General features: G+C 43.9%; 1 protein-coding gene across 2 annotated transcripts in view; it reads left to right on the plus strand.

Annotated features, from left to right (window-relative positions):
* The window catches only part of SLK (STE20 like kinase), a 277359-nt gene that overhangs the window by 57810 nt on the left and 203567 nt on the right, over nt 1–15982 (plus strand). For both annotated transcript variants that reach the window (XM_033941264.1, XM_033941265.1), the window contains exons 6-7: nt 1808–2002; nt 4052–4133. In XM_033941264.1, the coding sequence (XP_033797155.1) occupies nt 1808–2002; nt 4052–4133 (277 nt within the window). The remainder of the gene's footprint in view (nt 1–1807; nt 2003–4051; nt 4134–15982) is intronic.

The following is a 15982-nucleotide window of genomic DNA, read 5'->3' on the forward strand; positions in this document are numbered from 1 at the left end:
ATTGTCTGGATGCATTCTCCAGACGGGATGGACACTTCGGCCAATCTGTTTTGCAAAATTTGTTTTCCTAATGGCCAACCTTCCCTCCATCCCTCTTTTTGTTAGCTTAGAGGTCACCCATCAGTCAAGAATATGCTGCCTGCTTGTCCTGGGATAAAGCACAGTTACTTACCGTAACAGGTGTTATCCAGGGACAGCAGGCAGATATTCTTGCGTCCCACCCACCTCCCCGGGTTGGCTTCTTAGCTGGCTTATCCTAACTGGGGACCGCGCGCCTCTGTCGGGCGGGAAGACACTCACGCGTGCGCGGTGCGGCCTACTAGAACTTTCCATGTTCTTAGAGTGCAATCACTCTAAAATTGTCCGTACTGGGGCTCCGTCGGTGCCGTCACCCATCAGTCAAGAATATCTGCCTGCTGTCCCTGGATAACACCTGTTACGGTAAGTAACTGTGCTTAATCTGTGGGCCTGATGGGAGCTTGGTGCTTGTGGTGCATGTCATCTCAGAAGTTAGTCAGGAGCCTGATGATCAAGCACTGTGTGCGGTTAATGCCAGTAGAGTGCACCCTAGCTTAAGCATGCCAAGAGCCTCATAATTGTAGGAACCAGTCTAACTAACCAACTCAGTGGGCACAGAGGAAGTAGTAGAATAAACTGCCTAACTGTGACGGCGGAAAGTCTGAGAATAGGAATAAATATAATCAGAAGAATTAATACATATGTCTGGAAATACAGTTATGATCTTTTATTGCTGGATGTAACTGGTTCTTAACCCTGGGTAGAGTGCTCAGGAGCAATAAGAGGCAAGGCTATCAGTCACAACTATCATTATTACTATCTCACTTTGCTTATCTCCCCCTGTGTTCCTTCTGTGAGCTCCGCTCAGCTGGTAAGTCCCTCCTATCTGTGCCCTTCTCTTCAACTGTCAACTCTAGACTCCATCCCTTCTACATTGCTGCACTGTATGCTTGGAACAAACTGCCCAAATCTCTATTGTGGGCTCTATCTCTGGCAGTGTTCAAGGCCCAGTTAAAAGCCCACCTCTTAGAGTGCTTTTGACTCCTAACTCCTTTCACCTTGGCTTCTTCATCCCCAACCCTATATGTTGGGTCTTTTTGTCCAAGTTAGATTGTAAGTTCTTCTGTGCAGTGACCGTCTATAAATGTCAATGTACAGCACTGTGTACACCTTTCAGCGCTATATAAATAAGTAGTAGTATTACTACAGTTGTTTTAGGTTTGCTTCTGTATCTGTTCAATCTATTTGTGTCTTTCTGTCTATTCAATCTATTTGTGTCTGTCTGTGGGTTTATACTAATTTATCTTAGTAATAAAATGATCAATAGCAGATACTACTACTATCCATTCAGTCGTGTCCAACTCTTGGATACTCTATAGGCCAGTTCTCGCCATGCATCTCTGTTTTCCATGACTTCTTTCAATTGCTTGATGTTCATTCGTGTCATTCTTGATGATATCCAGCCAATGGGCCTTTGGTATCTCAACTGCTTTCTTTTACAACTGACCATTCCGAGTAATAGATAAAGACTGACCAAGCATATCCAGTCTGCCCATTAAGGTAAATGAAGCAATATAAGTTATTTCTTCTTTTATCTGTATGTTTTATTTAATTACTTTCTATATTATAGATATCTGTATGTCAGAGAAAACAATCTGTGTTGTAAAGCTGTTTAGACTTTAGATAATGGTTAAGACAATTAAATTTTGACTCTAAGATATTATTGTTGTACTGCAGGCACTGTTGATCATGTAGTAATATACCGGTATATAATCACTTTTGAATCCAGGATGGCTCCTGAAGTGGTGATGTGCGAGACATCTAAAGACAAACCTTATGACTACAAGGCTGATGTTTGGTCTTTGGGCATCACTTTGATTGAGATGGCTCAAATAGAACCACCTCACCATGAGTTAAATCCAATGCGGGTGCTGTTAAAAATAGCAAAATCTGAACCTCCTACATTGGCACAGCCCTCAAAATGGTAAGACATTTTATTTCTTGTCACTCTTCCCTTCCCTGAACAATAAATTATCAGTGTTTGGAAATGTCCTTAGATTTCTAATAATCTTTATAATCCTAATATGTGCAAAATATTATAGTTGAAATAGGACTTTTATAATTTGGAATAATTGTGGCTCATTTGCTTTAAATGGGATGATGATCATTTTATTTAATCATCGAGCCAAGTAATGGAAAATCACTCTTTTTGTACATGAATATTTATATGAAAGAAATCCACTGTAGAATATGTGTTAGAAGACAGGCAAGAGAGTCACATTACTATAGATGTGTGACATTTCCAGTGGAGCCCCCAGTGACACCATCACCCTAGTGTATTCATTTTTCTATAGATCAGGGGTGCCCAAATGGTCGATCGCATTCGATCAGATTGCAAAGGCAACTTGAGTCGATCGCGTTGCCTTTGCGATCTTGTTCTTCCTGCCTCCCTGAGCCAGGTCAGGCCAGTGCCGCAGGGCTCGGTCCTGGGTCCACTCCTTTTCAACATATTCATAGGGGATCTGACTCAAGGGCTTCAAGGTAAAATAACACTATTCGCCGATGACGCCAAACTATGTAATATAGTAAGTGAATGCAGTTTACAGAATTATATGGCACAGGACCTGCTTACATTGGAAAGTTGGTCCTCAACCTGGCAGCTAGGCTTCAATGCTAAGAAATGTAAGGTCATGCACCTCGGAAGCGGAAATCCATGCAGGACGTACTTCTTGAATGGAGAAACTTTAACTAGGACTTCAGCAGAATGAGATTTAGGAGTAATCATCAGTGCAGACATGAAAACTGCCAATCAAGTGGAGAAGGCTTCATCTAAGGCAAGGCAGATATTGGGTTGTATCAATAGAAGTTTCGTCAGCCGAAAGCCTGAAGTCATAATGCCGTTGTACAAGGCCATGGTGAGACCTCATCTGGAGTACTGTGTGCAATTCTGGAGGCCACATTACAGTAAAGATGTGCGCAGAATTGAATTGGTTCAGTGGACGGCCACCAGGATGATCTCGGGGCTCAAGGGTCTCTCGTATGAAGAGAGACTGAACAAATTGCAGCTCTACACTCTTGAGGAACGTAGGGAGAGGGGAGACATGATCGAAACATTTAAGTACCTCACGGGACGTGTCGAAGTGGAAGATGATATTTTCTTTCTCAAGGGACCCTCGGCCACAAGAGGGCACCCGCTCAAACTCAGGGGCGGAAAATTTCATGGCAACACCAGCAAGTATTTCTTCACAGAGAGAGTGGTTGATCATTGGAACAAGCTTCCAGTGCAGGTGATCGAGGCAGACAGCGTGCCAGACTTTAAGAATAAATGGGATACCCATGTGGGATCCCTATGAGGGTCAAGATAAGAAAATTGGGTCATTAGGGCATAGACAGGGGGTGGGTAAGCAGAGTGGGCAGACTTGATGGGCTGTAGCGCTTTTCTGCCATCATCTTCTATGTTTCTATGTACAAACGCCGGACCCATAAGCCTTCACCTCCGACGTCAATTCTGACTTTGGAGAGGAAGTTCTGGTCCAGCCAATCGCCTGGCTGGCCTGGAACTTCCTATCCAACGTCAGGATTGACGTCAAGAGGAAGGCTTGTGGCCTGGCGCTTGTACGAGCCAAGCTTGGCTCGGGGAAGCAGGGAGAAATCGGTGTGGTGGCTTGGGTGGTGGTGGGGGGGCAGGGAGGGAAGGGAAGCCGGCACGCACACATTAGAGCCCCAAAGCATGAGTTCACTACGGGCTAAGGCGGGAAATCTCCAAGACGATGAGAGGTGGTTTTTTTGGGGGGGTTTTGGTTTTGTTTAGTTTTTTTTTAATGTTGAGCAGTGGCGACAGCAGCAGGATTCGCAATAGATGACAGCTGGGTGGTCATCTAAATTAGCCAGGCCTAGGGAGAACACTGTATGAGCATTGGAGCTAATACGCAGCCAGTGATTAAAAAAAAGCCTAATGCGGCTATGTAAAAAGGGGCCATAGTTTGTAATGATTAACTAATCAATTCTTAATTCATCTTTCCTGTTTTTGCAGGTCTCCAGAATTTAGTGATTTTCTAAAGAAAAGTTTGGAAAAATATTTAGATGCAAGATGGACTGTAGTGCAACTGCTGCAGGTAGGATATGGTCACAAAATCTTTATAAGAAGCAGTGTTGCTTTTGTGAAGGTTATCTTTTAAATAATTATGCTACATAGCTTGTTGTAGCATTTTTATTCATAGAACTTTTAGCTGCATTTGTCCTAGAGAAAACTAGAAGTTTTGTTTTTACGGCTTTTTGAATATGTATAAAATTATTTCTAATCTGCCAATCCACTGAAAAGTTTTTCTTAGTGAAAGACAATACAACATTTATAGGTAGAAAATTATGACAAAAATGCTAATACATAAGATCTTAAACAATAATTATAATAGCTTTATTTATATCCCATCATACCTTTTCAGTTCAAGGCGGTGTACAACAAGAGGTGCTGTAAGGACAGCGAGGTAACATCAATTAGAATTGGGGAGGGATAGAAAGACAGTTATGTGATGAGGTGGCATAGGGTAGGAGGAAGAGGTGTGTAAGATGAGGAAGGTGTTGCGCAGATTTGGAGGATCAGGTGAATTTGTTGAATAGGTGGGATTTTAGTGATTTTCTGAAAGAGTGGTATGTTAGAGAGTTCAGGAGAATGTTCTGTTGAGGAATCTTTTGAATTTGTATCCTATAGGGGAAGGGTATGCGAACAGCAGTGTTCTGCGTGAGAGGCGGAGTTTGTCCTGCAAGGTGAGGTGTTTCAGAAGGCAGCCAAATTTGAAAATTATTCTTGCTTCTATAGGTAGTCAGTGGAGTTTCTTGTAGTATGGGGTGATGTGGTCAGATTTTTTTCAAGTCAGATTAGTCAGATGGCTGTGTTTTGGATAAGTCTCGATTTCTTGATGGTTTTTATGGTTTTTTTGTGAGATCCTAGATAGATTATGTTGCAATAGTCCAGTATGCTTAGGACCAGAGATTGGACCAAAAGTCTGAAAGAAGTGAAATCGAAGAATGGTTTTAGCGTGTGCAGTTTCCACAGTAAGTGGAAGCATTTTTTGATTAGGATGTTGGTATGGGCTTCGTGTGTCAGTTGCTGGTCTAGGGTTATGCCTAGGATTTTGATAGTTGGGTTGATTGGGAAGTTTCTTCCGTTTAGGTTGATATTAGATACAGTTAGTTGGTTTGTCGAGGAGGCCATAAATATTTTGGTCTTTTCTGGGTTTAATTTTTGTTTGGAGTTTGTTGACCATAGTTCTACTTAGTTGATGATAGATGCAATGAAGTGACTGGTTTCAGTTGACAGGGCAGAGATGGGGGGACGATGATTGAGATGTCATCTGCGTAGATGTGAGTTTGGATAATTCCTATCCTAAGGAGGCCATATACAGATTAAAAAGGGTAAGGGATAAGGGGGAGCCTTGAGGGACACCACAGGGGTTGGTCCAAGCCTGGGGGTTAGGTTTGCTCGCTGATGACTTGGTAGGATTGTTTTTTTAAGAAGCCTTTAAACCAGTTAAGTACGTGGCCCAAGATACCTATGGCATCTGGACAGTTGAGTAGGTTGTCGTGGTCGACCAGGTCAAAGGTACTGCTAAGGTCAAATTGGAGTATCAGTGCGTGTTTCCCAGAGCTGAGTAGTTGTGCAATGTGATCTATGATGGAGGCTAAGGCTGTTTCGGAAGGCTGTTTCGGAATGAGCGGAATCCTGACTGGTACTCGTGAAGTGTAGAGAATTTATCTAGGTAGTTTTTAAGGACATGGTTGATCAGACCTTCCATCAGTTTGGTGAAGAAGGGGATGTTGGCTACTGGGCTGTAGTTGGATGTTGTTGATATGGGATCTTTGTGGTTCTTTACAATAGGCGAGATGAAGATGTGGCCAAGATATGTTGGGAATTCACCGTTTGCCATTAGTTGAGAGATCCAGTCAAAGAGCATGATCTTGAAGGAGGTGGGGGCTGCTGTCATGATGGAGGGTGGGCAGTTGTCTAGGTGGCAGAAGGTTTTGGTGCATTTATTGTAGAGCTTGAGAAATAGGAACCAGTTAGGGGGTTCAAAGTGGCTCCAGCTCATGTCTCACGGAGTCTAATCTGAGAGTGTGGGTATGGTTGTTGAGAGGGGGCTGGAAGGTGGGTTTTGGAAGGAGGTTCTGAGATTGAGAAATTTTGACTTGAAATAAAGTTTGAAGTTCTCGGCAGTAGGTAGTTGTATGGAGGAGGATCTTTTGAGGTGATCAATTTCCAGTAGTCAGTTGATTAATCTGAATAGTTCTCCACTGTTGGTAGTGGGGGATCCTATTTCGTTGGAGTAGAAGGTACGTCTTTTTTGCTTGGTGATTCTTTTGTATTCATGGATTTTGGATCTCCATATTGCTTTGTCCTCTTCCTTCTTTGATTTGTTCCAGATTCTTTCAAGTTGGCGTGCTTTCCTTTTGAGTGAGGTTAGTTCTGTGTTGTACCATCCATCTATTAAGTGTCATCTTTGTTTGCCTTTCTTTAGTGGGGCGATTTTGTCTAGGATCTGATTGCTGAGGGTGATCCAGTTGGAGTTGAAATCTATTTTTGAGTTTGGGTTGGATATAGGTCAAAGTGGGACCAGAATTCTGTGGGATTGGGAGAGGGTCTAAAGGTTGTTGTCGCGTAATCCTTTCTGTGTTTTGTTGATGTGTTGGGGGGGGGAGTATTGCTCCATAGTATTTTAAAGTTGGCCCTTAGGTGGTCCGACTAGATGGCGTCTGTCCAGGTGACATCTGTTAGGCTGATGTGAGAGGATGGGAGGCAGAGCCGGAGCGGCAAGAAGGCAGACGCAAGTTTTTCGCTTCCTGCCTTGCTGCTCCGTGAATGGCGGTCCAGTGCTTTAGGGCAGGAGCTTTCAGCCTCCTGTCCTTCTCTCCCCGAGCGCTGGTTTGGATGATCTATTGTAAGCAGTGCGAAAAAGCAAATGAATGAAATGTAGTTAAAGCACTTCCCCCGACCTGAGGAAGATACAAAACACATTGGTGGGGCATAGTGTAACGACGACATTGCACTAACAAGCTAAGTTATCTAGGGGATAAGAAATTTTCAGTATACTACTTGAAAATGAATTAGAAAGTGATATTGTATTGAAATGAATGAAATGACTAAGAAAACATATGGAAGAAAGTTCCAGTGGTGGTGTTTAAAGTGCCTAAGACTTCTAAGTCGAAGCACATTTACACTGCCTCAGTGGAACCTCCAGCCATAGCAGGTGGTCCAGTTTCAGATGCGGATCCATCCTTGCTGACTTCCTTCCAGACCATGTTGGAGAAGCAGTTTATTCAGTTCCTTACTAATATGGGACCAAAACTGCTTCCTCTTATCCAGCCTGGGCATTCAGCAGACTCCCGCGAGGTCGATTTGCTTCCTTTGCCTCAGTCTGAGCTTACACTCTGCGAGTGTCTGGTCTGGCATCCAAGCACGTGAAGTAAGGAGCAGATTCTTTGCAAGTGCCTTGGCAGGAATTCGCACACTCTATACAAGTCTTTGGGAGTGCATCGAGGTTCCTCCACCAAGCCTCTGGAGCTTCGCTCTACAGCCTCCAGTCCTACCATTCTTTGGTACCATTGGCTGCTTCTGTCTTCAAGGCGAAGTCTCCTCGATCTTCGAGATCTGCTTCCAGGCACAGTTCTCACCGACGGTCGAGGCCTTCATTGAGGCATACTTCCAGGCATGGTTAGAAACATAGAAATAGACGGCAGATAAGGGCCACGGCCCATCTAGTCTGCCCACCCCAATGACCCTCCCCTATCTTTCTCTGTGAATAGATCCCATGTGTCTATCCCATTTGGCCTTAAAATCAGGCACGCTGCTGGCCTCAATAACCTGAAGTGGAAGACTGTTCCAGCGATCAACCACCCTTTCAGTGAAAAAGAATTTCCTGGTGTCCCCGTGCAGTTTCCCGCCCCTGATTTTCCACGGATGCCCCCTTGTTGCGGCGGGACCCTTGAAAAAGAAGATATCTTTTCCTCCTCGATGCGGCCCGTGAGATACTTGAATGTCTCGATCATGTCACCCCTCTCTCTGCGTTCCTCGAGTGAGTACAGCTGCAACTTATCCAGCCGTTCCTCGTACGGGAGATCCTTGAGTCCCGAGACCATCTGAGTGGCCATTCTCTGGACCGACTCCAGTCTCAGCACATCTTTACGGTAATGCGGCCTCCAGAATTGCACACAGTATTCCCTCTTCAACTAAGCCTCGATCTACCCCTACTTCAACTAGACCACCGACTCCTCATTCATGGTCTCTAGTGCCACGGTTTCGATTGCCTCGTCCAAGTCTCCATACTCTTTTGATGCCTTTTTTCCTGCCGTAGCTTTATCTTCGACCCAGGCTGTCTCAACGTCCTCGAGTCCTTCTCGAGGCAAAGCATTGGCAGATCAGCTATCTTTCTCAACTTTTCTTCGTCAAATGGCTGTGGACTTGGATCTTCAATTAGATACTGGCTCCAAATACTCTAAGGCAGGGTTCTCAAAGTCCCTCCTTGAGGGCCGCAATCCAGTCGGGTTTTCAGGATTTCCCCAATGAATATGCATTGAAAGTAGTGCATGCACATAGATCTTATGCATATTCATTAGGGGAAATCCTGAAAACCCGACTGGATTGCGGCCCTCAAGGAGGGACTTTGAGACCCCTGCTCTAAGGAGCACCTCGAAGTTATGCATCTTCCTCAACCTCCGGCAGAATCTCTTAACCTTCCTCTTCACAAGCTTTTGAATCAGACTTTTGGTTGATGCCTAGAGACACCTTATATCATACCAGCTGTTCCAGGAAAATTGGACTCTAGGTATAAAACTGTGCATCGCAAAGGGTTCGACAACTTGCAGTTATCTCATCAATCTCTGCTTGTCGAGTCCTCCTTGAAGAGGTCCCATCTTTCCAAGATTTATGCCACTATTCCTCCTGGAAGAGAAGGGAAAACTATGGACAAATTCGGACTTCGCATCTATCAAAATGCCATGATGTCCTCCAAAGTCCTCAATTATAATTTTCATTTTATTACTTATTTTGAGTTCCTCATTTCTCTATTACCAAAGTTCTTGACTTATTTGGATACTCAAAAGCACTTTGAATTTCAAGAAGTCCTTGCTTCTTTATCTCAACTCCAATTGCATCTCCTCCAGTCATCTTTTGATGCTTTTGAGTTGTTTGCCCGGGCAGCTGCTTGCTCTGTAGCTATGCATCGCCTTGCCTGGCTTCGTACCATTGACATTACTTCCGACCTCTGGATGCTGAACATCATCAGGGAAGGATACTCTTCATTTCACTCAGGTTCCACCAAGAGAGTATCCTTCCAATCCTTACCAGACCGCCCTTCTTCTTCAGGAAGCTCAAGCTCTGCTTCGTCTCCATGCCATCGAACCAGTTCCCTTGGAACAGCAGAACAGGGGATTTTGTTCTGAAGAAGACGGGCGATCTGTGGCCCATTCTGGATCTCGGGGCTCTCAACAAATTTCTAGTCAAAGAAAAGTTTCAAATGTTGTCCCTGGCATCCCTTTATCTCCTTCTCGAGCAGAACAACTGGTTATGCTCTCTGGATCTCAAGGATGCCTAAACTCATATCTCCATTCATTCAGCCTCCCGTCAATATCTCAGATTTCGGGTGGGGAATCTGCATTATCAATGCAGAGTACTACCCTTTGGCCTGGCCTCGTATCCCATAGTGTTCACCAAGTGCCTGGTAGTGGTAGCAGCAGCTCTAAGGAATCATGGTTGAAACGAATGGGGCCCGTTTCTTGGTCCCGAAACCACTTTGCACACACTCTGTCACCCTTTCAGATATCTGGAGGCAGTCCCTTTAGGCAGGAAGGATACTCAGACTTGTCCTAAAGAAATTGCCTGTTTATTAGTCTTGCATCCAGTTTTATACCTTTTTACATGGGTCAGTGGTATTAGCAGATGACGTGAGTACAAACCATATCTAGTGACAGGATACATAAACTTCAAAGAAGTAATCAACACAAGAAAGGGGGGTAGGTGAGCAGCATATGTGCTTCATTGTCTAACATCTAAAGGTGCTGTCTTAGCAACAGTGTCTTATCTAAAGCATCCTTTATCTCTCTCAACCAGAGCATAGCTGTGGGGGGTCAAACCTCCATTGTCCCAAAGCAGCTAGCTTCATTAATAAGATTAAATGATCTTGTCTCAGAACATATCAGCAGAATCAACACAAACTGTGTCTGTGTTTCCTAGCACATACATTTTACAAGATATAAGTGATTTCCCTACCTCGACGACTGGCTCATCAAAGATTCAACATCTCAAAGGGTTATTGTAGCGACCCAACGGACTACCTGGTTCCTACAAAGTTTGCGATTCGAAATCAACTTTCCCAAATCTCAACTTCAGCCCTCACAGAATCTACAATTCATTGGAGCTGTTCTGGACACTGTCCAACTTGGAGCATTCCTCCCACAACAACGACTGGAAGCTCTTCTTCAACTCTGTCATACAGTGTCTTCCTGCTCTACCATCTCAGCGAGATACATGATGGTACTCCTAGGTCACATGGCCTCCACAGTACACATGACTCCTTATGCCAGACTTCACCTCAGAATTCCTCAGTGGACCCTGGCATCTCAATAGATGCAGGTTTGCGATCCACTTTCTCGACACATAAGTCACTCCTTCATTGAAGCAGTCTCTCCGTTGGTGGATGCTCTCTTCCAATCTTTCCAGAGGCTTGCTTTTTCAACCCCCCCCCCCCATTAGAAGGTCCTCACGACAGACTCTTCGACCTACGCTTGGGGCGCTCATCTCGATGGTCTCTGTACTCAAGGCCTCTGGACCAGTACAGATTGTCAGTGTCGTATCAATCTGTTGGAACTCGGAGCGATCCTCAAAGCTCTCAGTGCTTTTCAACATCTTCTTCACAACCAAGTAGTCCTCATTTGGACGTCCAACCATGTCCCATGTATTATGTCAACAAACAGGGAGGGACAGGATCTATCTCCCTTTGTCAAAAAGCTCTAAAGGTTTGGGACTGGGCAATCTGCCACAACACCTTCTTCAAAGCTGTCTACATTCAAGGGGCGAAGACTTGCTTGGTGGACAACTTGAGTCGTCTTCTGCAACCTCACGAATGGACACTCCATTCCTCGCCTCTTCATCACATTTTTTCACAGTAGGGAACACCTCAGATAGACCTCTTTGCAGCTCCCCACAACTACAGACTGCCTCAGTTCTGCTCCAGGATATACTTTTCTCATCGCCTCGAGGCAGATGCTTTTCTTCTGGAATGGACGAATCTCTTCCTATATGCATTCCCTCCATTTCCTCTCATTCTCAAGACTCTGGTCAAGTTGAAGAACGATCATGCCAAGGTGACAAGCGGTGTGCCCCAGGGCTCGGTCCTTGGGCCAATCTTATTCAATATATTCATAAATGACCTGGAAGAGGAAACAACGAGTAACATAATCAAGTTCGCAGATGACACGAAACTATGTCGGTCAGTTGGATCACAAATGGATAGTGAAGAACTCCAGAGAGATTTGAACCAGCTAGAGAAATGGGCGGAAAAGTGGCAGATGAAATTCAATATAGAAAAATGCAAAGTGATGCACCTAGGCACGAAGAACAAGGAACATGACATTGAGGTGTGACATTGAGCAAGAGCGAACAGGAAAAGGACCTGGGGGTACTGATAGACCGGACACTGAAACCGTCGGCACAATGCGCGGCGGCTACAAAGAAAGCGAACAGGATGTTGGGCATGATCAAGAAGGGAATCACAAGTAGATCGGCTAATGTCATAATGCCGCTTTACAGAGCAATGGTCAGGCCACACCTGGAGTATTGTATCCAACACTGGTCTCCCTACCTAAAAAAGGATATAACCCTGCTGAAAAGGGTACAAAGGCGAGCTACAAAGCTAGTAAAAGGTATGGGAAATTTGAGCTACAAAGAATGCCTCAGAAAACTGAGCTTGTTCACTCTAGAGAAAAGAAGAATGCGTGGAGATATGATAGAGACGTTTAAAATACTAAAAGGACTAGATAAAATCCAGCAAGATGCATCGTTATTCACGTTGACAAATGTGACTCGGACGAGAGGTCATGTATTGAAGTTGAATGGCGACAGGCCCAGGACAAATGTCAGGAAGTTATGTTTCGCACAGCGAGTGGTAGACGCTTGGAACGCTCTCCCGGAGGACGTTGTGACGGAGACCTCCATTATAGGATTCAAGGGCAAGTTGGATGCACACCTCCTTGCAAATCATATTGAGGGATACAGGTAAACAAGGTCTCATTATGAAGCACCTAGTTGGGCCTCCGTGTGTGCGGATCACCGGACTGGATGAACCAAGGGTCTGATTCGGTGAAGGCATTTCTTATGTTCTTATGTTCTTATGATTCTAATTGCTCCTCGGTGGCCGAGACAACCTTGGTACTCCCTTCTACTTCAACTCAGCAGCAGGGAGCCATACCTTCTCCCAGTTTTTCCTTCTCTGCTTACACAGAGTCACGGATCTCTGCTTCATCCCAACCTGCAGTCTCTACACCTGACAGATTGGTACCTCTCAACATAACCCCTCTTCAGTTTTCTCAATCTGTAAGAGATGTTTTAGAAGCTTCTAGGAAGCCTACCATTAGACAATGCTATCACCAAAAATGGACTAGATTTTCTACGTAGTGTTTTTCTCATCATAAGGAGCCTCAGCATTCCTCCTTATCTTCTGTTTTGGACTATCTTTTGCAATCAGCCTATTGAAGAGAAACCCCTCTCTGCTCATCTGGTGGTTTCCAGATTCATGAAAGAACTTTTCAATATCAAACCTCCTCTCAAACCACCTTCTGTGGTTTGGGACCTCAATGTTGTCCTTGCTCAACTGATGAAGCCTCTATTTGAACCAATTGATAAGGCTCATCTGAAGTATCTCACTTGGAAAGTGGTGTTTCTCATAGCACTCACTTCTGCTCGATGAGTCAGTGAGCTGCAAGCTTTAGTTGCTGATCACCTTTCACGGTGTTCCATCATGACAAGGTGGTTCTTCGTACTCATCCTAAATTCCTCTCTAAAGTGGTCTCTGAATTTCATCTCAACCAATCCATTGTTCTTCCAGTGTTTTTTCCAAAGCCTCATTTTCATCCTGGAGAAGTAGCTCTTCATACTCTGGATTGTAAATGTGCTTTGGCCTTCTATTTGGAACGCACCAAACCACACAGAACTGCTCCTCAACTTTTTGTCTCGTTCGATCTAAATAAGTTGCGACATCCTATTTCTAAGCATACTATCTCCAACTGAATGGCTGCTTGTATCTCATTCTGCTATGCCCAGGCTGGATTCTCCCTATACAGTAGAGTCACAGCCCATAAAGTTAGAGCTATGACAGCTTCAATTGCTTTCCTCAGATCTACTCCTATTGAGGAAATTTGTAAGGCTGCTACTTGGTCCTCGGTTCATACCTTCACTTCTCACTACTGTTTGGATAATTTCTCCAGACGGGATGGACAGTTTGGCCAAACAGTATTTGATTTTAAATTCTTTATTCATTTTTGTATGTTACAACAAGTGCCTCAATTAACCTCATATGAACTTAAAGATACACACTTGATTAACTCTCATATAAGCATAAAGTTAAACATTTCATTACAAATTAATATTTTATAAAATTTTAAATATTATGTAAGAAATCTAAAATTTATATCATTCTTATTGAATATAATAATCCCCCACCCCTCCCTCCCTATTCAATAATACATAAAATCATCCTTACTGTGAAAACTATTCAAATACTCATGTATTATAAATAACAACAAGTAAAACCAACCCCTTTTCCCCCCTAATCAAATATCTTATCATGGGAAAAGTTAATCAAAAGTTGGCCAAACAGTATTACAAAATTTATTCTCTTAAATTGGCAACACTCCCACCATCCCATTCTGGTTAACTTGGAGGTCACCCACATGTGAGAATAGGCTGCCTGCTTGTCCTGGGATAAAGCACAGTTACTTACTGTAACAGGTGTTATCCAGGGATAGCAGGCAGCTATTTTCACAACCCACCCACCTCCCCTGGTTGGCTTCTCTGCTAACTATCTGAACTGAGGAGACGGGCCCTACGCTGGGCAGGAAGGCACTCGCGCATGTACGGTTCAGTCGACTCGAAACTTCTGTTTTCTTCAAGCAAGTCTGCTTGTCAGGCATCCGGGCTCCGTCGATAACATCACCCACATATGAGAATAGCTGCCTGCTGTCCCTGGATAACACCTGTTACGGTAAGTAACTGTGCTTTATATACCGCAGGACTGTGAAGTTCTATACGGTTTACAAAGATTAAAAGATGGTACAAATAGATTGAGCTTAACAGGGTGGAAGCTAGTGATTAACAGCTCACGGGATCAGTTATTGAGGAGAGAGAGTTGTACGGGTCAGCTGCCTAGATATTTCAGGAACAGATATGTTTTTAGGTGTTTCCTGAATTCCCTATAAGTAGTAGGCGTAAGTAATTGTTCTAGATCTTTACCCCATAATGCTGCCTGATGTGAGAAAAGGTGTTGATGGTGTCTTTGAGTTTGCATCCTCTGACTGGAGGGGAGACAAAGTTCAAATGTGAACTTCTGTTGTCTGTTGGCTGAGAAGGAGAAAAGGTCAGTTATGTATTTAGGGGCTAGACCATATAGTACTTTAAAGCAGAAACAGGTGAACTTAAACTTCATGCGTGCCTACATCGGTAACCAATGCAGCTGTTGGTAGTAAGGTGTCACATTATCAAACTTCTTCAGCCCGAAAATCAGTTTGACCGCTGCATTTTGCACTAATTGTAATCGTCGCATATTCTTTTGGGGAAATTGCTAAATAGGCGATTTTACAGTAATCAAGTTGACTCAGTACGAGGGATTGTACCAGGACTCTAAATGCTGGCATATCAAAATGCTCTAATGGATCGAAGTTTCCAGAGAGTGAAAAAACCCTTTCTGATTAAGGAGTCTACCTGGTCCTTCATGGTTAAGCACTGGTCTAGTGTTACACCCAATACCTTCATAGTAAACTGGATAGGATAACTAAGTTTATTGATGCATAGCGGTGTTTTGGTGTCAAACGGGTATGGTGAAGCTACAAAAAATTTTGTTTTTTCTGAGTTAAGTTTCAGTTTAAATTCAGTCATCCATTGCTCCATCAAATTTAGTGCTTTTGATGCCTTGGGAGTAATTTCCGAGAGAGCGTTAGAGGACACATTTGGGTGAGCCAGTGACGAGTGCTGCCACACTGTACTGCAGGAATCAACAGCGGACAAGTGGCATTCTGAGATTCCCCTTGTGTCTTTTAAAAGTATTATAAGCTGCTTCATAAGGCATGATATAAATTTAAACAATATTTTGAAAAACCTTTGAGTGGATTGATACCAAACTTGTAACATCACCACCCCATGCTGTATGAGGTCTTGTCCTGTCATATCTTATTAAGTAATTCCATGCTTTTGAGTACTGTCATGCGCCCCTATGTATTGTCCTATCATGTCATGATCTAAAATGTATTGTCATGCTCTACATTACCATACCCTGTTATGTTTTATTATGTATGTAAACATGTAACCCGTTCTGAGCTCTTCTGGGAGGATAGGATATAAATCCAAATAAATAAATTGCTAACATAATTTACCATCATTGGCACATTTTGACATTACATTCATCATTTAATTGTCTTTTATATTACCGTATTTTCACGCATATAACATGCGCGTTATACACGATTTTACAAACCGTGCATAACCTTGCGCGTTGTACAAATTTTTTTTACATAGTTCCCCCCCCCCCCGATTCACCCCCCCGCAGGACCGCTCGCACCCCCACCCCGAAAGGACCGCTCGCACGCACTCCCACCCGCACCCCCACCCTGAAGGACCGCTCGCACCCCCACAGCCTCCCGACCCCCCCCATCATATAGAAGCTCCTACCGGTGTCCTGCTGCTTCCTCTTGGCGGTCCCAGCCCTTC

This window comes from Geotrypetes seraphini, chromosome 4, assembly GCF_902459505.1.
Source record: "Geotrypetes seraphini chromosome 4, aGeoSer1.1, whole genome shotgun sequence".
NCBI lineage: Eukaryota > Metazoa > Chordata > Amphibia > Gymnophiona > Dermophiidae > Geotrypetes > Geotrypetes seraphini.